Source organism: Melitaea cinxia, chromosome 21 (genome assembly GCF_905220565.1).
Source record: "Melitaea cinxia chromosome 21, ilMelCinx1.1, whole genome shotgun sequence".
Taxonomy (NCBI): domain Eukaryota; kingdom Metazoa; phylum Arthropoda; class Insecta; order Lepidoptera; family Nymphalidae; genus Melitaea; species Melitaea cinxia.
In genome coordinates this window covers 6,635,533-6,662,487 of record NC_059414.1, presented here as the reverse complement: position 1 = coordinate 6,662,487, position 26,955 = coordinate 6,635,533, and the positions used below count along the sequence as shown (strand labels likewise).

Here is a 26,955-nt window from a genome sequence, read left to right as displayed (position 1 = left end):
AGTTAGATAGCCATTTATCCATGAAGGCTGCTGATATATATATATCACCACGATAAGACCAAAAGGAGCGGAGCACCAATAAAGAATGTTTAAAAAACTTTTTTTTTTCTTTTTAGAGCTTCTGCTGCGTGCGCTGTGTAAACAGTTAAAGATTAGAAAAATCATGAGAAGTTCTAAAAAAAGTCCATGACCAATATCAAAGTTGTCAAGTTTGGGGGCACTAAAAAGGTATTGTGCCCCGGGCGCGAGTTAAGCTTGCCACGTCACTGTATTTCAATCGGAAAAGGGCAACTCTTATTAATAGTTCTTTACATCAAAATGATCTTCAGGCACATATTTAGTATCTTTAGAGCCACTTAAATCACGCTTTATTAGTTTGCACCACTTTTTTTCTTGTTGGTATATTTCGTACACGAAAAAATGAGTGTGCTTTAGACCACACTACTAAAGTAAAACTTCTTTAGCTCCATCTAACTTATATAGGTATCTCTTATTATTATGAAACGACTTTTTCGGATTTTATCGCGATATTAGGTTTTTTTGATACCCGACGTTTCGAATACTTTCAATCAACCATGGTTACAGGAGGACTGATGGTCTCTCTCTCAACTTCCGTTCACTAGCCCGATCACACTTTTCGTAACGCTCTTGTCACTCATTTACCAGCTTACTCCCCAAGTCCACACGGCTGACTATCTATAATGTCATACAAGGAAACATCTGAGAAGGATCAGAAGAGAAGCGATGTGTCCCGGCGTGGACGGCGAAGGCGTCGTCGTCTCGGCCTCCTAGTTCCTTCAATGCCCGAGGTAAAATAAATAGGGCCAGTCCTCGGGCTGTGAACGTGTGATAGAAAACTCGCTTTACCCGATTCTAACCCAGGACCCGGGTGTCTTTTCGAAGAATTATCTTGCGTAAAAAAATAGCCTTTAATCCTTTGTTATTGTTTGATAGGTTTGATTTCGCTACTAGCAACACTCAACACATGTTTGTCAAATCTGCGGTATTTTCGAAACTCTTTGTTAAGAAATTACCTATAATTGTAAATATACCGATTTTGAACTTTCATGTATTTTTTGAACGCTGACTCCATTATAATTATTTTCTAATTATAAGACTCGCAAGTAATAACTATAAATACAAAATAGGTTCTTTAATGACATTCAGTTATAAAACTTACCAAAATGAGTTCTGATTTTAAAATATATAACGCAACCGATGTGTGGCAAGTGAGGAAAATATATCATATTAAAAAAAAATATTATTAATTTTATTATTCTTTTCTATATGATATTTATGTTTCTAGATTGAAACAAGCTTACCTTCTATACCTACATTTAGTCAAAGTCTTGATAAAATTCTTGGTACCAATGGAATACAACTAGGATCACTTACAGAGTTGCTTGGTTTATCTGGGTCTGGAAAAACTCAACTATGGTTTGTAATTTAAACATTTTCTTGAGTTGTAATTTAAAATCGTTTGGCACGAATTTAAGGGTAAGAAGGGGTGAGGGGAGCGGGAGTCCTCCTCAACCCCACATGACGATCACAATACAAGGTAATGCACCATTCTTAAAGAAAAAGAAATCCCAATAATTATAATTCCATTCCGTGACATCTCCAGCGCTGCAAAAGCCCTTCGCTCTTGCATTAAAAATCAAACATCTCTTACCAAAATTCGTGCCAAACCATTCTAAATACAACTCTTTTCTTGAATAATAAACTAAACATTTTTGCCCTAATTTACATAATTATTCTGATAATTTTTATTATGATTTTATTGATAAAATTGATTTTTTTAGTTTACAACTTTGTGCTTCTGTACAAATACCTAAAGTCCTAGGTGGGCTTAATTCTGAAGCTCTATATGTTGATACCAATGCAAACTTTACAGTAGAGAGATTCAAGGGTGAGATTTCATGTAACCTTTTCTACCTTTTCACCACCATGAATTGATCACACTACATTAATGAATCAAAAAGTACAAAATATTCTATTTTACTATTATTATTCAATGTGCCAAACTCTTGACAATTTTAGTTTTCACACAACAAACTGACCTTGTTTAAATGGCACATCAAAATGACCCTGATATTTTTAGTGTGCTCTGAGTTTATAAACTTTATATAAATTGTTTGCAATATTAACAAAGTTATCATTGATTAAAAAAAATTTTAAGTATGATTTTCTTATTAATATGTTCATCCTGTTTTTAAAAAATCATTAGAATCCGTAAATATATTAAAAGCCTCTTCAGTATAGTGGTGTTGGAAAGGTCAATGAAATGCTACTATGAGTACTATGTATAATATACTATTTACTTGTTTAGAAATATTATTTTCTAGCATAGCAAAATGTCAAGCAATTATGGGTTCTTCAATATTAATAAAAGAAGAAGATGCGCTGAAGAAATTCCATTATGTAAAAGCATTTGGTCTAGAAAACTTCTGTGCATTTTTATATCAAATACCTAATTTTTTAACAGATAAGCCTCATGTAATGAACATATAATACATGATGTTATTTATGAAATGTACATCAGATTAATGTATGTATGAATTCATTTTATTTACAGATCAAGCTGATAATCATTGATTCAATAGCATTTCCGTTTAAAGAAGGCATATCTTTGAAGCAAAGAACTGGTTTACTTTTTAGGTTGATGGCTGGTTTACAAAAGATAGCCTTAAATAAACAAATTGCTGTAATATAATTTTAATATGTTTATTTTTTATTATTTTTAGCATACTATTTAATATTAATTAAGTTATACAAAAGTGTCTGGTCGACTTGGTATTAAGTTGTAACCACAGCTTACAGATGCAAGATATAGTGCAGTCCGTAGTTAGCAACGTGATGCTCCTCTTGTTGACGCTACCTTACTCATTATGTAAACATAGCACACACTTGAAAACAGTATTATTTAACTGAGATCTTTTGTAAGGGTGAGGTACTCATGCTGCTCTGGATCCAGAGCGGATTTGAGCAAGAAATTTTAAAAAATCTTTACCTAACCTCATATTAATGATGTGACTAAATAATGGTTACTACTACCTTATGGTTTAGTATTAAATAGTAATAAAGGTTAAATTATTAATATCATTTTTGCCCAATTAGTGTTTTTTTTTTTTTTTCTATGACCGAGTCAGCAAACAAGTATATAGCGCACCTATGGTAAGGGGTTACCGTACCTTATCAACACTTGTACCAGGTGCGTCACGCTGCCAACTGTACCCCTGACCCTCCCTAGCTTTAGTCACCTTATTCACCACTGGAACACGACACTAATTAAGAGCAGTATTATTTAGCTAATTAGTAGTATTATTTAGCTTATTAGTTTAGTAGGTTGAGGTGCTTCCTCAGATGGGCTGCTCCACATTGTGATCAAGATATATATGCATTCATCATTTAGGTAGGGACCTAAATGATGAATGAATGAGGGAAGTAATCTTATCACAAATGTATTTTAGGTTGTGTTAACAAATGAAATGACTACCAGAATAGGACTATCAACGGGAGCTATAGTAGGTTCTCTTGGGGATACTTGGTCGCATCGTTGTAACACTCGTTTACTACTGACTGCTCCAGAACCGCTTAGAAATTTAAGATTAGCTGTGATACTTAAGAGTAATGTTGCAGCAGAGGGCGTTGCGAAGTTCCAGGTAAAATTTGATTTGTTTGATTGTTACCTTCTATCACACTTTCTTTTTTGTTGTATTAGTTGATAAACTACTCAAACAATAGCCCTCATTACACAGGCACAAACACGTAGACCTTTAAAAATAAAAAATAAAGTCATTTATGGGCATCGAACCCGCGATGGCGAGCATGTCAGACAGTTGCTGTACCATTGCACTGACGCATTGTTATGTTTTATTATAATAATGTTTATCTATTATAGATACCGCTTTGGTCACGTCTCATACATTTTACCTAAGTCTTTTAGTGAAATGTAGCATGCTGCATGATGCAAAAAACAGCTTTTAAATATTTGGACTCATTATGCTCATTTAATAAATTATGTAATCAATGTATGAAGCCAATCATCCATACTGATTATTGAAATAAATGTTTTATTTTAGTTTTTTGTTGTTAAGTGGAAACACAACTATTTTCGAACAGGCTGAATCTTTGTGAGTATTTTCGGTTCAACGAGACCACAGAAAGAAAGAGAGAGAGAGAGAGAGAGATAGTTCGCTAGTTACCTATCTCAATATTCTCATTGAAAAAAAATTGGGATATAAGTAGATGTATATAGTCTTTCGTATGGAAAATATTTTTTTTACTGTTACGTCATAAACCGTGGGTTTAAAAATGATGATTTTTTTTTTAAATATTTTATAATACTTAATTAAATTAATTTTAATTGTCGTTTATATTCAAAATTTGCTTTTTAAAAAAAATTACAAAAATCATAATATTTTTTCAAGAACCGTGTTATATAGAAAATTATAGACTCATTGTTTGACACAATTTTATGCAGCTTTATATTTCGATGCTTAAACAATTGATATTATTCGCTATGAATCCTGAGCTGACCCGTGTGGATAATTCCATACACTAAAACTATCCCTTAAAAACGGGCTATCACAATACTTACAAGAATTTCTTAAAACTGTTGTTGCATCTTTCAAAAATCGCGTACTAAAACTATCAGTTTTAACATAACTCATCACTTTAAAAAAAACACTACTTAATTAAGTTTTATATAATAATTGTGACTTTTCAGATAACGAGCGATGGTATTCGGGACGTTCAATAAAATACAATTAAAACATACGATAGTTTTATTAATAATGTATTCATGTATATATTATTATACACCGTAAACAAAACTACAGCACCAATAAATATCTCATTTTCACAAAAATATCAAGCTTTTATTTCTACACATTTTAACAGTTATATAAAGGCAGTTTCATATCGGAACTTATTCTTTAAAAGTGCAATACAAACATTCAGTACATTGAAGTCTTATAATGGGTTTTCTTAAGAAACAATAGTGAGTAACACCCTTTTGTAGTCTCCTTTCGTATCATCCTGCAAAATATTACATTTATTTCTGTTATAGAACTATTCAATAACATGCAATGTTTATATTCATAGAAAAATAACTTATATGCAAATAAAAAAATATAATTTATTTTGCAGGACTAAGCACAAAGTGTGACTAGCACATTCTTGAAGTCACCCCTTAGGTCTTCCTGTAAAGATATCGAAAAACCAACACTGTAACGTTAGCATAAATAAACTGAAACACTGAACAGAAACTGGCCCATAATTTCTATTAATCTATCACACGGCGTGCAATATTAGCATGAGATTACAAAACACACAGATTCAATAATTAATAGAACTTAAATATAATAATCTTTCAAAATGCATCAATAAGTATATTGTACCAATATATAAAGAATAGGGTACGGATAGTATAAAAAAAATATTTACACCATAGAGGCTATACATGTAAGTGGCGTCTGTAATTAATCTTAATTAATCTGGTAGCCTTAGTAACACATTGTAGATAAGAGATGGCCGAGAGAACCGTCTATCTCCTCCTGAAAAATGGCAACACTACTTGTAAAAAAAAGCAACATCCACGCTGAGGGACCAGGCACCATGCGACACTAAGCTGTTAGCTACTGTGCAGAGAAAGTTACGTGACAATGATATACAAGAAGCAAAATATACAGATCTTTGTGGGTAAATTACAACTGGCATGGATAACCTACAGTTTGATCGCATTGAAAACAAGTTTACATGTCTTCAAGACAGATGTTGAACTTTGTTTCCAGTGGCCACCGTACCCTAACTACCTAACAATTGACAAAAAAGAATTTAAATGATTAAAATCTAGGTGATCTCAATCGCTGTCTCCCAAACATCCTTGACCACACAATTTACTCAACAATGGTCAGTAAAGCCTTCTTGTAATCTCCGGAAGTGTCGCCCTGCAATCAAAATGTTTCACTATTCTGAACGTTGTCTATTTACTTTCTCGAAAATGCCTTGTTTGTTAGAAGATACAAACAAGACCAATAACAGTTTTAAAATCTATACACTTGGACTACTTTTTGTATCGTAAGCACCCATAAAATATTGTTTTTGCAGTTTGGCTTTTTTAATGATCATAATAATTCTTAATTTACAGTCATTATTAAATACTTTTTATTATTATTAGACATTTATTTACACTTCAAAACACATTGTTAGACATATTTAAAGAAACAATGCACATGATACATTAACAACAGAACTATTGACTGATGTATTATTTTGACGATTTTATTTATAAATAAAATACCATACGAATAAATGAGAAATAGACGGATCTGTATACATAAATTGCTTATGAGTGATAGACAAACGCGTTAAATGGGAAAAGATATTCATAAAGTACGCGTCTTCTCATGCTGATTATTATAGTAATCGTAAAAAGCATTGTGTTACATAAAAAAACTTGCTAATTTATATCATAGAAAATATGGGTCAGTTTGAGTATCTTGATTATAATATTTATTTTTAGGTTTTCCATGCTGTTAGAAACAATACAACAACTATACAAATAAAATATAATGTTAGTTCCTTGATATGAATTATATCAAATCTAATGAATGAATGTTGCCCCTCTACATAAATGATGGTATAAAATATTTCTGATGGTGTATGTGGGTTAATCACCTAGAATTTTCCTAGAAATGTGGAAAAAGCCGATCAATGATTGTATACACTGAAATCACACTGGAATATTAACTGAATTGGCAGCTACTAACACAACATAAACGTTAGTATAACTAATTGTAGGACTGCCATCGCCTACATTACCAAACAGACTGTCTATAACCCAAGCGTTTGGGTGTAATTTAATTATTTACGTGAACTTGACTATTGAGTTTCTCCCATAATGTCCAAATTATAAAAACTCTTGACACCTGATGGCAGACCTACGCAGTCGTCAGAAAAATCAAATTAACCCATACCAAGTGAAATAATTTCAAGTTTTTGCAAATATATATAAACGTGTACTTACAGCGATCCAATCCTCCAGTGGTTTGCCGTATTTGTCTAAGAACGCCTGTTTAATGTCACCCAGGTCGATCTCGGAGCGGCTTACAACAATTCTTATGAGGGTCTTGTCGTTAGTTCCCAAACCCTTCATGGAGTAGTACAGGCGTTCCGCGAAGAAACCGACCTTGCTCTTTACGCATTTGGCTAGAATAAGAATTTTATTTTAACTTCTTTAATAAATAAATATCTACACAATACTCACACGGTCGTCTGTTCCTAAAGTAAGCAACTTAATGCTTATGTTATATGTACGTAACAGCCGACTGGTATATAGTTACATAATTTTTTTATCCAATAAACATATTTATAAATAATACATCTATAATATAAAAATGAGTCGCTGAATGTGTTGCTAAGCGCAAAACTCGAGAACGGTTGGACCGATTTCGCTAATTCTTTTTTTAAAATATTCCTTGAAGTACGAGGATGGTTCTTACGGAGAGAAAAATTCTAAAAAAAAAAAAAATTTAAATTTCCTGAAAAAGTCTAAAAACAACACTTTTTATACTTAAAAGTCAATTTGAACTTTAATACCATAAGATAAAGTTTGTGTTAGGCGATACGAAGTTCGCCGGGTCAGCTAGTATATAAATAAATATTTATATTACAACCAGACTCCGGGTGGGGATCGAACCCACAACCCTCGAAAGCAGGGTCACTACAAACTACGCCAACGGGTTAGTCTAAATAATTATTTTAAAATATCTGCAAACGGGGTCTAAAGTTCACGTCTAAAATACAATTAAAGCAAAAAATGTCACGAATAAGTGTAGATAAATATTATATAGGCATCTTACTTTAAGAACTTTTCTGAACAATATCATAAAATATTTTTTTATTTTTGGAATATATTTATTTGTGTTGTATTTATTCTCGACGATTTTCATTAAAAAAGGGGTTATTTTAGTATTATTACCAAAAAGTTTACAACACCTATCGAATAATCTAGAGTTAGGAGGTTATTCCGTAACGAAATAATCATTGTATGACTCAGCGCAAGGTCGGAGATGACTTCCTATTCTGGTTAAAGCATGACCTTCACTTATACGTCATTTATGACTAATGATAAATGGATAGATTCGTTTCCCCCCTTTTTACTCCTAATTTTTTAGAATCAGAATTCTATTATGTAAGAATTTTTTAGAACATCAGCTTACAATGTATCCCTTGCAAATTGTGAAATTGTGTACCTTTTTACGAAAGCTACCAAAATGTTAATGCTAAAGTAAAATAATATAATATGACAGACTAGTTTCGTAAGTCTACAATTCGAAGGTGTGCTATAATACGTAACGTGACCATTTTTTTGGCTCAAAACAGGACTTCGGTTTTTTTCGTAAAGCAGAATAGCTTTGTTTGTTTATTTATTTACCAATTGTACTATGGCTTGTACAGACGCGGCTATCGCTATTCTGATAAAGGTGAGTTCAAGGTCAACACATGTATAATCTGATGTTTACTGTGTATGATGTAACAACATCAGCAAAAAAACATGCTTTTCCTACACTTACTCTCATTGATTTTATTTATAAAGGTTATTTATTACAAAATAAAGAGCTTATGGACTCCTGTAAGACCAGGTGCATTACAACCGCTTTGCCGACCCTATCCCTTTTCCTCCCTAGGAGCTGGCTACCTTACGCACTACAGGAAGACAACACCAATTTAGAGCAGTGTTATTTATATGTAATCTTCTGTAACGTTTGTGGTACTTCTCCAGTCGGGTTACAGAGTGTAAGCAATATACTTTGATGGCTGATAAAATATTTGCGCTATTTTAAAAAAATGGAGATTTTTGCGTCCCGGGGCTATTAATGAGGAAATCGGGACATACTAACGAAAAAACGGGACGTCTGATCACGTAAACTATATAGGTAAGTTACAAATCAAAAATGGTAGAACAATAAGTTGGAATATAAACATAACACAAAGTTTATGCAGGTTAACGTTTACTATCATTAACATAGATTCATTCTGATAAAAACTTAAGCACACACGATTTTACTCGTTTATCTCAATGTATTTTCACGTTATCCGTTACGTGAAAATACTCACGTGAACTTGCTTAATTAGTAAGTACGTACCTATTGCATGTAAAAGTATCCTAAATAGCTACAAATAAAAAGTTACATGGAAACAGTCTAATTATGATTTATAATAAGTAATTATAATTTCAGTTCGTTCACAGAAAAACTGCTAATTAATAATGAACTTACCAATAGCAAGCATGCCCTTCTCGATACTTCCAGAAAATTCCTTCTTGATGGTGTCCTCAATATCCTTACCGGTCAACGCCTCGTACTCGGCGAAGATCTGAAATTTAAACATCACGAAATCTATCGAATTGTAGAATTTGACACCTAACGAGGTGAGAAAAATTTAAATTAAAAATAGTTTCCGGCGGGTTGCGGGTTCGACTCCCGATTGAAGTGGATAATTGTATTTGTACAAATGTTTGGATCTTTCGACTTTGCCTGGGAGAGCACGTGTGAGCTGTCGGTCCCGGCTGTTATCATAGACACCTGATAGCGAACGTTACTCATAGAAAGGAATATATTCGCCGCCCCGCTGAGATGTAGCGGGGTGGATTAAATGCAGACTCTTGTCCCTAGATTGAAAAATAGACCTATGTTCAATTGTAGGATGTTATAAGCTGAATCTTCATCATCATATAAAATCTAGAAAAATCAAGACTAAAAACTGGAAATTACTCTTAAAAGAAAAAAAATAAACTATAATAAAATACTAAAAACTACAATTAAAATAATCAAGAGACCAATTCTTTTATATGTAAATTTGATAGAACACAGTCATACAGACTTTAAAATGTTAGTCCGAACTCATCATTGAGGTCAACTATTGTCTCTATATATTTCATTACGAGTCCATCACACTTAACAATGTGTGATGATACAATTATTTATTTATATATAGAACATGAATATTTCATGATCTAAGCGTCTGCGACAATGATTAAAAACGGAGGAATGATTGTATGTCTGTAGAATTGTATGACTCAGATGACTTGAGACGCGGCATTCGAATGTTTCTTATGACTTCATTAGCTCATTATATTCCTTATCGGCAAATACCTTTGTAAGTTTTTTCATTATTCTCTTAAAATCAACCGTATCAATGGAATGTCATATGATTCTAAAATGTACTAGGTAAATGTGATTATTTTGTGTTTTCGTATAAAATTAATTATCAATAAGCGCTGACTGTAGTGGGTCTATAACAGAACAAACATTTGTAAAAATAAAAAAATGAACCGACGGGAATTGAAATTGCTGATTTTGATGAAACTAATAAGTAGTTGCTTCAATGCACCAGTATAATGCTACCGTACAATTATTGCAGACAAATTATTATTATTTATAAATAATGTTAGTTCATTCACGATACGCGTATTTAGTTTCAAGGAAATCGTGAAAATGAATACATTCTATCACCATCAATATATATAGGTATATAATATAACTACAAATAAGATTCAAGGTGAACTTAATGTTTAATACAAGTGAAAAAAATAATCACTAAATTGTCCTCTAGAGACCTAATTATAAATTGAAATCTTACTACAAAAAAAAAAAACATTTTAGTTTATTTCTTAATAGCTTCATGTTAAATGAAATGAGCAGCTAGACGTTGATAATTAAAAGGAATTTATTTACATTTTTAACTCATAATATGTGTAGTGTAATGGGAAACGGTAAATGGTATTTGATGACGAACACATAATATGCAATATGATAATTTACTTGAAGTTAACGAGTTAAAAGGAAGTTAAATACAAAAGATGGTTCTTTTAATAGCGTATCACCTTACTAGGGGTATAATGTAGTTATACGCTATAACTTGCGGTTTTATTCGCGGGATAAGTACACTGTCTTGTTCTGTATCTATAGTTTGTGCATTCAGTTGCGCCATAATCGTTTCACAAGTTCCTATATTATGTTTCTTTCTAGACATAATATTTTATGTATAATATAGTACCTTATGTTTAATTATATAACTTAAGAGTTTTTAATAGATAAAGCATATTATTCGGTTAAGGTTAAATTATAATACACACATTATTGACACGACCTAAATTATGTAAAGTGAAGTCCCTGATCAAACTAAACTAACTGCTGAAAATGGCGATTCTTCCCAGCAGAATCTACACCCGTATCGATATTAACTTTAGACTAACTATAATTAAATTTTTAAAGATAACTTTTTTTTAAGATAAATCTTTATAACTGGTAAAATGACAATTCAAAAGTGGATTTAAATCGTATATGAATAATAGGAATTTTTCGACTATCTCATTGTATCTTGTATATTATTAGCTATGCCACGAGCTATTAGTCGCAATAAATTGAGGAAAAAACGTACAAAAATATTAAATTATAATGTTATATTCATATTATAAGTATTTCAATAATATTATAGTTTCGATGAATGAATCTATCCAACACAAAAATAGATTTTTTTTTATTTCGCGTTCAAACAAATTCTTTAGCTTTATAATATTAGTATAGATTAATAGAACGTAACTCACCTGTCTCAGCTGTTGGTATGAGCGAGTGACAAGAATGGAGTTGAACACTGACTCTTCAGTTCCCCACTGACCCTCGCCAGCAGCAGCTAAAGCCTCAGCGTCGGCCTTGGCTGCCCCTTCATCCACACCGGAGTTCTCATCTCGGTTGGCCATGCAAAGGGACACGCATAGACGCTTGAAGTGACCCGACGTGTCGCCCTTTAGGTCCGATTCAAGGCTCTTGCCGTATACTGTTAGGATAAAATAATCGATGTTGAATTTTGTTTATAAAAAAAGGTTTTAAGCATGTTTTATTTTATCAAATTCAATGATTTATAAACTAATACCTACCTACTTACAAGTACAATTTTAAGTAGCTTATTCGTTTTTTTTCCAGATTGTGTCTGTACATTACACAGAAAGCAAATAGCTATCGTAAATATGTTCGTAAGATGTTTCCGTTGTTTGAGGATCAATTTCTATTAACAAAGCGCAATATGACTAAAATATCGAACGAAATTTGATGTGTACACTAGAATATTCATCGTTTAATAGTAACAATAACCTTTTATCAATCAATGCAGCTGTAAAACTATCCGACTGAATTTGACGTAATGAGCCATCATTAAAGCTTTAGTGTAAACATGTAAAGTATATCATAAAACTAAATTTTACGTTCAAATCCGCCTAATTAACTTGCCGGCCGTTACTTTCCCATTGGGTTATGAATGCTAATAGAGTATGACGTTACATGCATACCACATGACCTACTAGCTCACGGTCAGAGGCGATATGTTAAAAATAATAACTAAGTAATACATTTAATTATATGCGGTTACACCTACATGACATTCAAGTTCCATTTCCATTCCATTTAAATTAATATATTGTATAAAAAATGTATCCTTATTTCGCTTGGTCAACCTACCAGGACTTTACCGAATCTTAATTTTAAAGTTATCGAAAGCGTTATAGAAGGTTCTTACGTAATGCAAAAACAAGAGTATCGTACAAAAATTGGGAAATTTCAGAAAGCATATATTTAATTTAAACATCACGCGAACAACATTTAGCGATTGACAGATATAGAAAGCAGACAGTTGAAAAGTATCAATTTAAATAGCATTCCTATAGTATCATTCCTGTAGTTATGCCTGTGTTTAAAAGTAAACATTCGCAAATCCTCATGTAGATATACAAAGACTTCAATGTCTGTGTTTGTAAAACAACAAAATTAATGCTTTCACGCGGGAGCATACATTATCTTCTATACGATAATAAAATTATAGCACGTAGCTAGAATTGTAAAAATTTACATGATTAACGATGGTTAATACCCGTACATACAATTCAGACGGTGTAATTGTTTGGTCTTTTATACTAGCTGTCCGCCCACTGCATCGCTTGCGTTGATTACACGATTTTGGCGCTCCGTTTTCTTTCTTTAAAATTTAGCTTATGTCAGTTTTCTACTGGTAAAGAATGTTTAAAATCGATCCAGTAGTTTTTTTAGTTTACCCATTGCAAAGAAACCAAAAATTAAATAAATAATATTATAAAGAATTTTTATATAACTACCCTTTCTGATCCGACTGATGAGTCGTGGACGTTCCTTTTTAAGCTACAATAGTATGTAACTATGCAAAATAATGGAATGTGCATATAAAATAATCGATTTGCAATTTAATAATTCACTACAAAGTGCTCTATTTATAGGCGTATCGCGTGTTAGTTAAAATGAATCGAGCGCAATTTATTGGAACTTATCGTTGGCAATGTATAACATATCGGTATTGAAACATTTTATTTATTCAAATGTAATATTTTTATAATAACTGCTAAAACATGGCCGATTATATCATCACTTTTTCTCTGCCAACTTAGTACGTTGACATCATCGAAAGTTAGTTTTTATAACTCCACAGTGTTTACAAAAAAGGATGTTTCTTAATAAAAGCTATTCTTTATAAATAACGCTCACACAATGACAAGCGCAGAAGTCTGTTATAGTATTAAAATAAAATATTTGTCAAAATTCACCTCGTATCTAGGACAAACCGATTATATTACATATACCTACATAGCTAATAGCTATTTATAGTAGGCGTCTACTCTAAGAGATAAATAAAAGTTTTAATTACTGCTCCGTTACTATAGATATTACCTATACATCAAGAACTTTCTCCCGTATTAAGTTTTGATATACACCTAATTTGTAGATATTATTATTGATTCTCTTCTATGAGTCGACGCAAAATATTTTATATTCTACGTTACTTTATAACGTGTAACTTGAAGATTATAATTGTTTGCTGGCAAACGAAAAAAAAACCGCCTTCAATTACATCGACAAGCAAGCAGCAACGAGTAGCATTCAACGTAGGTAGACGAAAAAATAATCAAGTAAATACGCATTATCAAAGCACTCCAAAAATTGTAATCAGTTCTGGATGAAATTTAAATGTAACCACATGATAAACATCGGCTATCGATTAAATTAAAAATCATCAAAATCGGTACACCCAGTAAAAAGTTATGGGGATTTTCGAGGGTTTCCTTCGATTTCTCTGGGATCCCATCATCAGATCCTGGTTTCCTTATCATGGTACCACACTTAGAATATCTCATTTCCAACAAAAACTCCTTTTTTGAAGTCGGTTACAAATATAGATTTATTACAGATATTATTATTAAAATCGGTTTAGTATTAAAAATAATAAATATCCTTTGCTTTTGACTTTTTAAATAAATAATTTATTTTTAATCATATAGGTATATAGGTGCAGGTATAATTATTTATATTAGAAAATCAACAAAACTTACGTCGTAGATAAGAAATGATGCGGCTTTCACAATAATTTTATTTACGAAAGCACTTTACAAATTGTCAATATCGGTAATAGAATTACTTGGTAAGACGTAAATCGATACATTCTTTGCGTGAACATGATATACCTAAATACTTTTATTATCTCTACTAATATTATAAATGGGATAGTAACTCTGTCTGTTACGCTTTTACGCCACTACTAAACTGGTTTTTATAATATTTGGTAGAGAGATAGACTAGACCCTGGGAAAGTACATAGGCTACTTTTTATAGCGAAAAATCGCTTGAACAACTTGACTAAGGGATAAAAATTTCATGAAAGTTCATCATAATCGAAGATAAAATTTTAATATAATATTAAGCTTGGTGTTGATAAGAAAAAAAATAATATTTGTTCTAGCATTTTTGAAATTAAGGCATAAATAAAGACGAAATTTAAGTTCCAAAAATCCATCAAGTGTGCTAAATAAGGGTCCTAAATAATATTAAACATTGCCTAAAAGAACTATTCGAACCAAAATCAAAAGCAACTTTATTCAAATAGGCTTCAAAAGCACTTTCGTATCGCCATTTTACAAATTAAAATTTTATAGTGATTATTCGTTTTTAAAAGTAGAGCCAACCGGTTCGGAATGTCGATTCTGCAGAGATGAATCGGCAATAAACTCCGCAGTTACTCTTTTGAAAATAATATATAAACTGTGTTTTAGTACAAAATTAGTAATACATACAAATACATATTCTTCAAGCGGAGGAAGTCACGGCAAGAAGCAGTAGTTAATAATAAAAGTAAAATTTTAATCAATTAGATTTCTATACCAACCTGTTTATACATATAAAAATTAGTTCACAAACATACATTTGCGACTTTTATTTCCGTTTTGTAAGCGTTTCGAAGAATTTATATAAAAATGTGCTTATAACGGTATATTTAAGTAATTAACATATTATGGTTGAGGAATTCGTTTGAAGACATTTCAGAATGTATATATGGATATAATTATGTATATTATTTTATGATTACGTTTGGTTTTCATAAATTTTATTTATTTTATAATTATTTTTACACCCAAAGTATAAGCGATTGAAAACAGATTGCTGAATATTTTTTTCATCACTTCAGCCTATCACAGTCCACTGCTGGACATAGGCCTTCACAAGTTCGCGCCAAAAATGGCGTGAACTCATGTGTGTTTCCCATATTCACCACGCTGGGTGAACGGTTCCCGCAGGGCTGGCTTGTCGCACCGAAGACGCTATACTTACGAATAATTTGGAAGATTTAATATCGAAAGGCGAAATGCGTTAATATTTACGTAAAATATATAAAAGCATGTATGATTTATCGTTAAATATTACATTAGAAAGAAGTTTTTATTCCGTTATAGTAGGTATTGACCAGAGTATAACTTTTAACAAACTGCTTAATTAGTTGTGACAACACTGGCTGCCCCAGAGGGGAATATTTTTGTAGTTTTGTCTTTATTCTATGTGTTTCATGCCACTGTGGGCCGTTAGATATGAAGAGATTATTTATTTATTATAATTATAATATGCTTACATTGTTCGTAGAAAGCAGAAATAGTCCTAATGCCATAGTTGGATAGGGTGCAGAGGATTTCGATGATGGCTTCTTCATCGGTTCCCAACCCCGATACAGCGTCATGCAACTCCTTGGCGTAGAAATGAGGTAGAGGTGTCATGAGAGCTACGATCACATTCTCGAGGTTACCGGTGAGTTCACTCTTCAGTTCACTGATGAGGTCCTGTCAAAAAGTATCTATATAGAATGGATATTCATTTACTTAGAGCTTTGTATAAAACATTTACCAAACATTAATTTGTTTTCAAATGAAAAAAAAATCGTCTTCAATTGACATCGACAAGTAACACATCATTGGTAGTCGAAATTTATATATATATATATATAGCTCAAAAACTAACATTAATCGGACTATTTTTGATTTTAAAAAAAGAATCATCAAAATCAGTATATCCACAACCTCGTCATTTTTTGAAGTCACCCTTATTTTAGTTACTGATTGGATTCTAGTCAGTTATGTTGTGTAATTATATGCTTCCTAAACACATAAGCTATGTATTTAAAATAATTTCAACGAAACGGTATATAATGGAATTAGCGTGATCATACAAAAAACTGTTTCACATGTTTTATAATCTATACATAGAATAAAATGGTAGGAAAGTCAAAACTGTATATTGAATATTTTTTTTAAAGAATACTTAGGTGTGATCTACAATCGATAACGAAGCCAAAAATATAGTTTTTAGAATTTTTGTCTGTTTGTCTATATGTATGTCCGGGATAAACTTAAAAAGTACTGCATGAAATTACTTCAAATTTGGCACGAATATTATTAAGAAGTCGGGTCAACATATAGGCTACATATTATCACGCTATCACCTACGGCGAACGAGCAGTGAACCTTTATTTCTTCAATGCACTCTGTAACAACGTGTAATCTAACGACGAATATTTGTATATTGTTGTTATTATGTTAATAATCATGCTATAAGCTAGCTTCACACTATAAATAAAGACATCCTGTAGTATATTTAGTAAAAGCATTGCACCCGTGCGAAGCCGGGGCGGGTCGCTAATGTTTTATAAAACTAAATAAAATGATTATATTCTGTATATGCTTGATATTTTATTCTGCATAGAAAGACGATTCGTACAACCTACAATTATACTGTATATTTTATGTAAATGTATTTTTATTCAGAATCAGTGGCACCGTTCAGCGATGATTGAAAATAAACGAGAGCTAAAGAACTAATATAAACAAAATAGACATTAAAAATAACACCTGTAGTAATTGTATTATATTAAAGGTATAATATCAATAAGATAATAAATTATAGCTGTATAAATAATTAGATCAGGTATATTAATTAGGAGCTGCCTACAACATACTACAGCTTCACAAAATTTACTGTTTAGTTATTTTTAAATAAAAATAATTAAAGGCCTTTACTGTCTAGTAAGTTTAAAATCCCCGCACTATCCGCCGCGTAGTGGATTAAGCTTTAATCCTTCTCCTACACGGGGGTATTGATGCCCAGCAGTAGGATGTTACAGGCTGAAGCGTAAGTTTAAAATAAAAACAAATAAATGTCAAGGACTGTTGCGAAAATGTTGTGTTGCGAAAATTGTATTGCATTAAAATCCTATAAACTAATATCTTAACAGCAGTGGGTGTTAAGTCTGCTAATACTTATTCATTAATTTAAATGGATGTGAAGGTTCCCAAATTCATTACGCTTAAAACTTTTCTATCAAAATTTCATGTTCGTAAATATATAGATCCAATCATTAAAACAGACTTCGTTCACACGATCATGAGTCAAATAACAATGAAAAATATTCGTTATAACGATAGATTAGGAAAGCAGTATTAATTATGCTTTTTAGTTATCGTTTTATGTACATTGATAAGGCAGGGTCATAAAAACAAAATTGTGTAAACTAAATTGTATCACTTTAAATTAAATGAAAACTTTACCTACCTACATATCACATGTACATTTAATTAATATGGTGAGTATCTTGTCGATTTTTCTCAACACAATCTACTGCAGAATTGGTGGTAGCTTGAGATGAACTACAATGAATTAACTAATGTAAATAATATGACTCAAAAAGTACTTTTGAAACCTAAGCGAATGTTTTTTTTTTTTTTTCTTTGTATCAGTTTTGCAGTAAAAGAAACAATTCAAAATACGTTTGGTATTTTAATTATAATGTGCATACATTTTAACTATATTACACAATTACCTAACTATATCATTACATAGGACATAAATAAGTATACGCAGTAGTAATGTACCTGACGCTGAGTTATTATTAAATTGATTTTAATGTGGAATTTTTTATATGTAAACAAACAAAAATATAATTTATTAATTGATAATATAATTATACATAACGGGTTATTCTACAGTAACACCTTTTGTAAGAGTGAAAAGTGTCTGTAGCAAGTAAACATTGATAAGATTAGAATAGCAAACGTTGAAAACATGCATTTATCGTGTCACCTTCTGAACACGATTGACAGTTTGTTTACTTTATAATTCCTATTTTTAATTTTTTTTTTAATTTCGAAAGATAACATTCACGAGGTCTTATTTACCGGTACTCTTTTTTTATAATGGAGTCTCATGAAAGTTGTGCTTATCGGAGTTTTATAATAGAAATTACACATACCTTGAAATATTTCGAAGCATCCAATAATTTCGTGAACAAAAAGGAAGGAGACTTGTACAATCTAATGAGATCTATTTATTGTTATTTTACTGATTTATATTTATATAATATACTAGCTGACCCCGCGAACTTCGTATCGCCTAACAGTCGATTCTTTAATTTTATTAATTTTTTTTTTGAATTTTTCTCTCCGTAAGAACCATCCTCGTACTTCAAGGAATATTTAAAAAAAATAATTAGCGAAATCGGTCCAACCGTTCTCGAGTTTTGCGCTTAGCAACACATTCAGCGACTCATTTTTATATTATAGATAGATAGTCGTCTGTTCATAATTCTTTATTCATCTTTTTTACATTGGGAAAAATCCATCATAGATACCCTCCGGCGAGGGCGCGCCAGAGGGTTATGTCAGACTCGTACTGACTAAAAAAACCACAACGTGTGAGCAGACGTCGTCCGCCTGGATGGGGCGAGAGGGGGTCGCGCTAGCATTCGCCACCACGATTAATTTATACCTGTCTTAGGTAATTAATTATACGTCATATTTCTCTACAGCCATACTCGAGTAAAAAGAAAAATCATTACCGACTGGGCCAACAACGGGCTAGTCTCTTGACTACTTGGTCGGTTGTAGTGGTACCTAAGCGATAATACATACAGCGTAATAATCCTGAATCATTATTATTATCATCAGCCAACTTTTTACATACAATAATTATTGTATATTTTTGGCATAAAAGAACTATTAATAACTCAAATCTCATTCCCTAAAAATGTCATTGACTCACCAGATGGGGGAGGAGTCTAACTTATATAAAAATAGCTCAAGTAACTTATGAAAGTCAAGTATTTATTTTATTTTTTAAATAAATATACAAATAACTTGTACAAAGCTTTAAAACTTAGCTTTAATACTTTATATTTTTTTGCTTTAGTACTTGACAAACATTTGTATTGGCCATACAGGTGTGTTTGCCGTGGTCTGGGTGTTAGTGCAGTCCTTGTGGGTCTCCCCACCGTGTCTCAGAGAGCACGTTAAGCCGTCGGTCCCGGTTATTATCATGTACACCTGATAGCAATCGTTACTCATATTAGGGAATATATCCGCCAACCCGCATTGGAGCAGCGTGGTGGATTAAGCTCCGATCCTTCTCCTATACGGGGAAAAGGACCTGTGCCCAGTACTGAGATATTACAGGCTGAAAATTGTATTTGCATGTCAAATCTAAAGCTTACTATATTTTATTATATTAGTATAAATGTAAAAATTACGTTGTTTTGATTTTATAGAAAAATCATGTATGCTTGTATAATAATATGAATAATGTTTTTATCTAAATAATAAATAAGACGTAGGTATATAATATAAATAATTGTATAGTAAACAAATGAAATCATTTTTATTATTGTGATTAAGTACGTATTAGTTCTTAGTTGTATGTGTGACAAATTAGGTATAGTCTACACCAAATCCTAGTTTTTTCCCTATTTCTCGAGGAATTCTTAGCATCGCTAATACCTATATCCTCCAGTATTCTTGCTTCACGTTTATTGATAAGAATCAAAAGATATAATTGAAATTAAACAAGTAAACCTTCAAAAAAACAATAACCAAGCTTGTTTTACTATTATCATACTTTAGTCTGACTCACTGTACTTAGTCGACGAGGAAAAAATATTCAAGGTCGAAACATTTGTAACCTGTAAGCGAATTGTATGTTCATTAGGTACACTAGTTAGATTAGAATTTTCGTGACCTAAGACTAAAATATTTTTAATTAAATTTAAATAAAATGAATATAATATCCCTTGATTTAATAAATGTTGTAAATATGTAGAATACTGTAAAATTGATTATAAAAAGTATATAGTTAGATTTTTTAATACATCGATTATTAACTGATAACAAAAAAAAAAAAAATTAACAAACATTAGGCACAGACTTTTACGTATAAACACTACTACACTGCTAGCGTAATTTAATATAAAATTTGACTTATTATGGTTTTTTAAAAATATAATCAAAGATACGTGCTGAATTTATTATTTAAGTTCATTACTTCTGAGAAGAAATTTTTCTACCCTTCCCCACCCCTTGTCACACAATGTGATACTTCCCCCCCATTAACGAGTGACGCAATTCATAGATGACCGCAGATAGCGCATTCTTCTCTTTATATTATCTTTTTCCTTCTTTCTTTGTTAAGCTATTAGCCTTCACTACTGAATGATGTGATTCATTAATTTAAACTGTGTTTATAACTGTTTGCCTCGCTATACAGGGTGACTGGTGAATTACTATCAATATTTGAGGACGTGTTATTTGAGGATTATATATGACGAAAAAAAATTACATATAAAATAAATATTCATAAACTTCTAAGTAAAGTTAACCAACAGTTATCTCGCTAATTACGCGTCGTCTGGACGCCCTAGCTGCGCAGTCGTCACAAAGCAGGTGTGTAGGTATAGGTACATTTAGTTATCGCGCGGTCGTTTACCTACGTCCAAACACCGCCAAGTGTTAACAGGGTAGCAGGCTACTTTTGATAAACCAGTATGATCCAATCCCCCTTCATACTTTAATTTTAGCTTAGGACAGGCAAAAATACCAAAATAAGATTAGGCCGACCCCTTTCCCTTGATAATTTGATAAATATTAATTTATTACGTAAGAATCTAAACGACAAAATGAAAACACGTTTGGTTTGTTTCAATGTTTATTTTTATTTGTACTTTAGGTAGGACTAATAATTTTTATTTTTTGGTAGTAATAAACTTTGGTTTTAATTATGATCTTTACCGACATAAGATATTCAGTCTTAACAAAAAAAAAAAAACTACATATTCAACTACAATATTAAAATTTATCAACGAAATAACGAATGTTGTTTACGAAAGCAAGTGACAACTAGTCGGCACTCACTTTTCAAGGTATTTTCACTTTGCGCATTTTTGTAATTTTACCTAAGAACTATCGGGATTCGAGACTAAAGACATGATCGACCCCCTCTCCCCCTAAATCGTCTTACGTAATAAATGAACCATACTTATTGTCTTTTACACGATATAACACGAACGGGTCACTTTTAAGTACTCTGCATTTGTGTATTGATAAGCCATACCTAATTACTTATGACAGGTCACATTCACACGAGACATATTAGGTATACGCGTAAGATCGATCACTAGGCGCGCGCGCGGGAAGATGGACGTACTCCAGCGTACAAACCTTATGGCGGCGCTCGCCCAACTGACCTAGTGACCTACTAATCGAATTTAGGGGGGAATTAGCATTGGCGGGGGTTGCGGCGGGCGGCGGCAAGCGGCACAGTACAAGGCCAAGGCCGCACGCGCCGCCATTATGGCTGAAAATTAATGTGTCTACATTTCATTTATTTAAATTGAAATGTGTGGGAATTTTGTCAAAAATTAAGTACCTATTTTTTTTACATAATTCGAATGAGAATCATGTACCGAGTATCCTCTGTAAATATTGATAGTAATTCACCAGTCACCCTGTATAAAACACTTACTCATGACCATGGGTTGACTGGAAAAAATCTCTTTCAGAGATAAGTCCACCTTTGCCATAAACATTATTATTATGTTGTTTTTACATGTATTTTTTTAGTGCAATAAAGTATATATATATAAAAAACGTCTCGCGTGATATTATTGGATTTTTTAAAAGATGAGACCATTCGAGAAGTCCTGTATAGTAAATGTGCAAAACGATGGTTCCTAAGTATACTGAGTCAACTAACAATTTTCGATAATTTAATTTTTTAAGATATTAATAACATTTATTTCATTTCCTATCTACCTATGTTAAAAAAGATCCTAAAAATAAAATTATCCCTATAAATAACGATTCCTAAAAATAAAATTACGAATACGAATAAAATCATAAATAACGAATAAAAAAAAAACCATTATTTCATAAATTAATAACATATGTAATATGAATTTTATTTTACACAGTTTGAGGCTATCAATATAGTAATTCAAAATGATTATTTTTTTTTTTGATTGTGTTAACATTTGAAATATTATAAACCTTACGCTCTTATCGACTTGCTAAATTCCTCCCTATCGTAAAGTTATTAGAAGTAGTATACTTAGGAGCCATCGAAAAGTAGGTTTAATCGCTAAAGAGCGGTTTCTTTCAGTCACCTTTACGATACCGGGACATTTAAAAAGTTAAATTAGTGCATGGGAAGTCATATGGATAAAAATACTCTCTTCGGTCATCGGTGTTATATGGAATGATTATGATCTTTTTACTTTAACATTTAATTGAATTTCAAACGGTTTACATATCGATATACATAAAATAAAACAATGTTTTTGTTTATAGACAGAATATTAATATGCCTATATTTTTTAAGATACGATTTTTGCTATCGTTGAATCAGCAAAAATATTATTACTAATTACTTGCCAATTATTACTGCGGATAAAATGTCCGCTTACTCCATAGTCTTAGCTTAGAATGTAGGTCTTAGAGTTCATTGACATAGGAGATTTTTTTTTACGACGGTTTCTTAACAGGTAAAAGATTTAGCTCGTTATATATTTAAAAATTAACAACAATACGCGATATACTAAAATTAAAGTATTATACAAATTATAAATCAATTATTACGATGTAAATTCATTTTGATGAATTGGAATAATAATTTTAACTGTGATATTCAATCCAGTGTTTATGTAACTTAATCGTTAATAGAAAATTGATCAAAAAACATTACTAAAGCCAAATTCATATATGTAGAAAACGGTTCGTTTTGTCCACAATTAGTTTTTATTTAGAACAATCATTTTAATAATTTGGTTTGTCAATTTTTTTCTACGGAGCAAGATAAACAAGTAACCGTTTTTTGCATATAAGCAACAGGGCTATACCGATGTAACTAAATTCTGAAACTGATCTACTTAAGTATTTCAAATTATATGAGTTGTTAGCTGCAATTCACTCATAGAGTAATTTAGTGTTTTTCGTACTTTATTAAACATAACAGATAAAATAGGTCTGCCGGTTTAATTTTGCGGTGCAATTCCATTGCATAGGATTATTATACGAGTAATGGTGAATAGAGTTAGATGAGTTTCTCCTATATTATTTTTTGACATGTTCTCTCACCTTGTCAACCTTATTTATAATTTAAAAAAAAAAAATCGATTTTTTCCTTTAAACAACAAATGTTACCTATACATGCGCCATAATCGACTTATCTATCATACAAAACAGGGTAAACCTTCTTAAAATAGTTAAAAAAAGATACCTTTCCATAGTTGGTTTTGAAGGTTTCGGCGATTTCCAAACGTTGGACGATACCACGGCGGCATAGAACGTCGATGATGGCCTTCTCATCAGTTCCAAAGCCCTTCATAGCCTTGCGGAGTGTTTCCGCATCGGCAGCCGCGTCGAAGGGATCCGCGGGGTAAATCGTGGGGGTACACTATAAAAAAAATGAAATTATTAAGATATGTGCATTTAGTGACGTTGTATTTTATACAATATATCACCAATTTTATATTTAAAACACAGTTTTGTAAAGAGTAACTGCGGAGTTTCTTGCTATTCTTCTCTGCAGAATCTATATTCTGAATCATTAATTAAGAAAAGAATAGAAGATATAACTTGAATGTGTAAAAATGACGATTCAAGAGTGGCTTTGAAGTCTATTTGAATAAAGTAATTTTTAATTTTGATTTTAAATTGCCGGCCAAATTTTGAGCGCTGGAGTGGAGCACTCGTAATTAAAGTAAGGGTTCTTTATTATGCAGCGCAACAGACACGAAGTTTAAAATTCAACATTGTAGTTTTAAAACGGTATGCAGTTAAAAAACGCGCTATTTTTAATTATTAGGATAATATTAAGCCACAAATTTAAGTTAATCACATTTTAGAATATGCCATTCTATAAATTATAAATTTTAGGCACTTTTTATCAAAATATTTTCGTAAGGGGACATCCATTAATTACGTGAGCTCGGAAGGGGGGGGGGTCCAATGAAATCTCACCAAATCTCATTTAAACCGAGGGGGGAATAATCGAAAATCTCACACCCACTTCAAAAAATATAAAATATTACAGATATTAAAATATATATATATATATATATATATATATATATATATATTGAGTGTTCGTTTTGCCCGCTAAAATCTATCGCATGGCTATTAAAATCATTTAGTTTAGTTAATTTTTTTTTTAATTTAAATAAATTAGCTATAGTATACCGGAACAGTTTATTATTTCGCGTCAATCTCTATTATATTCAGCGTCAATTTCACGTAAGGGGCGGGGGGGGGGTCCAGGCAAATATTACTAAATCTCACCTAAGTGGGGAAGGGGTCTAAACTGATCGAAAAATAGCTCTCGCAATTAATGGATGTTCAATATTATAATAAACTCTTTATGCTACTTTCATACTAATTGCAAATTTATTATTCACTTTTTAACTCTGATACACTGTCTTTCGTGACTACGGGTGAACTCAGTACGTGTAGGTAATGGTGGAAAATTGTACCTAGTAAGTAATATTTTTATTGTTCAATCTGTGATACGTCCACGTCCCATGATAATTATATTACTTGCAAAGCTTGAGATTCATTTCATAGTAAGTTCATAATTGTTTATAGCTATTAGAATGTTTTACAGGTACAGTAGAGAAAAAAACAAATGGTTAAACTATCAAAATATTTTAAGTCTTATTCACATACATGTACATACCTGTCTATATTTAATTTGTTTACCCATAAATTTTATAAGAAACCCGCTTTAGCAATAACCTTGCCCCGAAAAGATGACATCATCTCGTGAGAATCGATACAACTATAGATTGTTCCACAATGTAGGAAGAAACTCACCTTGTACGGGTAATACTGTTGTCCGCTCATGTTGGTTTCTATAACAAAAATGAATAGGTAATTTGGTGAAAACACAAAAACTAAACACTGGAACGCTTTTGCGCTATAAACCGACTAAAAATAAACTACAATCACGCGAACCGGCTTTTGCGATTTGCATACAAAAACGCGGATATTTTCCATTTATTTAATAAAACTAAAAGCTTAAAAATATACAAATTTTACTTTCATTATTAAGGACATTTCTTGTATTAATTTAAATACAGAAATGAAGTGTAAATACATACTTTTATTTAAATCGGCGACACACCCAATCAAGACACAAGCGAAGTCCGAAATAAACACGTCGGCGTCGTCGGTCGTCGAAGTCGAACGTTCTCTGTTTGGTCGGGCGAAATCGTAATCGAGGCGTTTTTGTTCGCCCTCTCACTCACTGCCGTAAACAGGACGCGCCAACCGTTGGTTTATAAAATGAACATTTAACGTAATGTTCTACAAAAATGTTTACTTGACCGTTGTCAAGTAAACATATTTGTAAATGACAAAGTATTAAGTAAAGTGACAAAGATAGACAAGATGTTATTTTTTTTTTATAAAGACTCAACAGAGTCACAGTCAGTCGACAGAGTCACTGGTTAATAAGACAAGATGAGAGAAATTAATACGCGGCTATATATTTTATCTTCGATTTTTTTTTAATTAGTGATGCCTATGGGCCATTTTATTTCTTAAACAGATCTAAAAAAATAATTATAAAATGGTAATTTTTTTTACGGATGAAACGTAATATTTATAAAATTAGCGTCACAAAGATGTGAAACGTTTTTGTCGAACAGTCACCAAGCGTATACTATAGAAACTACAAAGGTTGTTACATGAATATCGATTTTGACATTGCAAACTAACTAGATATCACTGGAACGGAAATCTAAAGCTTTAGATTTGTATAAATATATTACGAGACTTAAAAATTAGTTTGCCAAAGAAGTTTCACTTCTGACATGTGTACTTTGTACGCATTTTTATTTTTATTTTTATATCGTAATTTTGCCCATTTTAACTTTATCTACACTATCAGATGTTCATTGGCTGTGTAGGTTCATAGCTTATCTTTAGAAGCCAAACACAAATATGATATCTTTGTTAAAATTAAAGTAAGTATGGAATTATTGATCTAACGAGTTCTAGATTACCAAAGCACCAAAGCTATGCAATTCTACGATTGAATATAGTAGCAACAGGATACAAAATTTCGAATCAATCTGAAAGTGATGCTCTATTTTTGAGAAGCTCCCTACTTACATTGCTACACAACTTCAACTACAACTTACACTGTCTAAAATATAAAAAAAAATGAAAAGAGTATAGAAATTAATAGACTAAAAAAATTTTTCAAACGTCATAAATAATAAAATAACTCATCA

General features: G+C 31.7%; 2 protein-coding genes across 4 annotated transcripts; one reads left to right on the top strand and one right to left on the bottom strand.

Moving 5' to 3' along the window:
* The first annotated feature begins 982 nt into the window (after nucleotides 1-982).
* On the top strand, nucleotides 983-4,870 carry LOC123664054 (DNA repair protein RAD51 homolog 3). The gene is made up of 7 exons (XM_045598674.1): nucleotides 983-1,229; nucleotides 1,307-1,437; nucleotides 1,803-1,909; nucleotides 2,330-2,496; nucleotides 2,576-2,704; nucleotides 3,471-3,662; nucleotides 4,730-4,870. Exons 1-7 carry the CDS (start codon nucleotides 1,185-1,187, stop codon nucleotides 4,760-4,762), a joined length of 804 nt encoding a protein of 267 aa, XP_045454630.1. The 5' UTR covers nucleotides 983-1,184; the 3' UTR covers nucleotides 4,763-4,870.
* On the bottom strand, nucleotides 4,770-25,926 carry LOC123664053 (annexin B9). 3 transcript variants are annotated; one of them, XR_006744755.1, is made up of 9 exons: nucleotides 25,819-25,926; nucleotides 25,532-25,569; nucleotides 23,940-24,116; nucleotides 15,985-16,189; nucleotides 11,615-11,844; nucleotides 9,285-9,381; nucleotides 7,031-7,212; nucleotides 5,449-5,558; nucleotides 4,770-5,040 (listed from the first exon to the last, which is right to left on the bottom strand). XR_006744755.1 is itself a non-coding variant. In XM_045598673.1 (8 exons), exons 2-8 carry the CDS (start codon nucleotides 25,559-25,561, stop codon nucleotides 5,154-5,156), a joined length of 972 nt encoding a protein of 323 aa, XP_045454629.1. In that variant the 5' UTR covers nucleotides 25,562-25,569; nucleotides 25,819-25,926; the 3' UTR covers nucleotides 4,770-5,153. The 3 variants fall into 3 exon arrangements, 2 of the variants coding, with proteins under 2 accessions (XP_045454629.1, XP_045454628.1); XM_045598673.1 differs by lacking the exon at nucleotides 5,449-5,558 and having other exon boundaries at nucleotides 4,770-5,204; XM_045598672.1 differs by lacking the exon at nucleotides 5,449-5,558 and having other exon boundaries at nucleotides 25,819-25,922.
* Nucleotides 25,927-26,955: the final 1,029 nt, after the last annotated feature.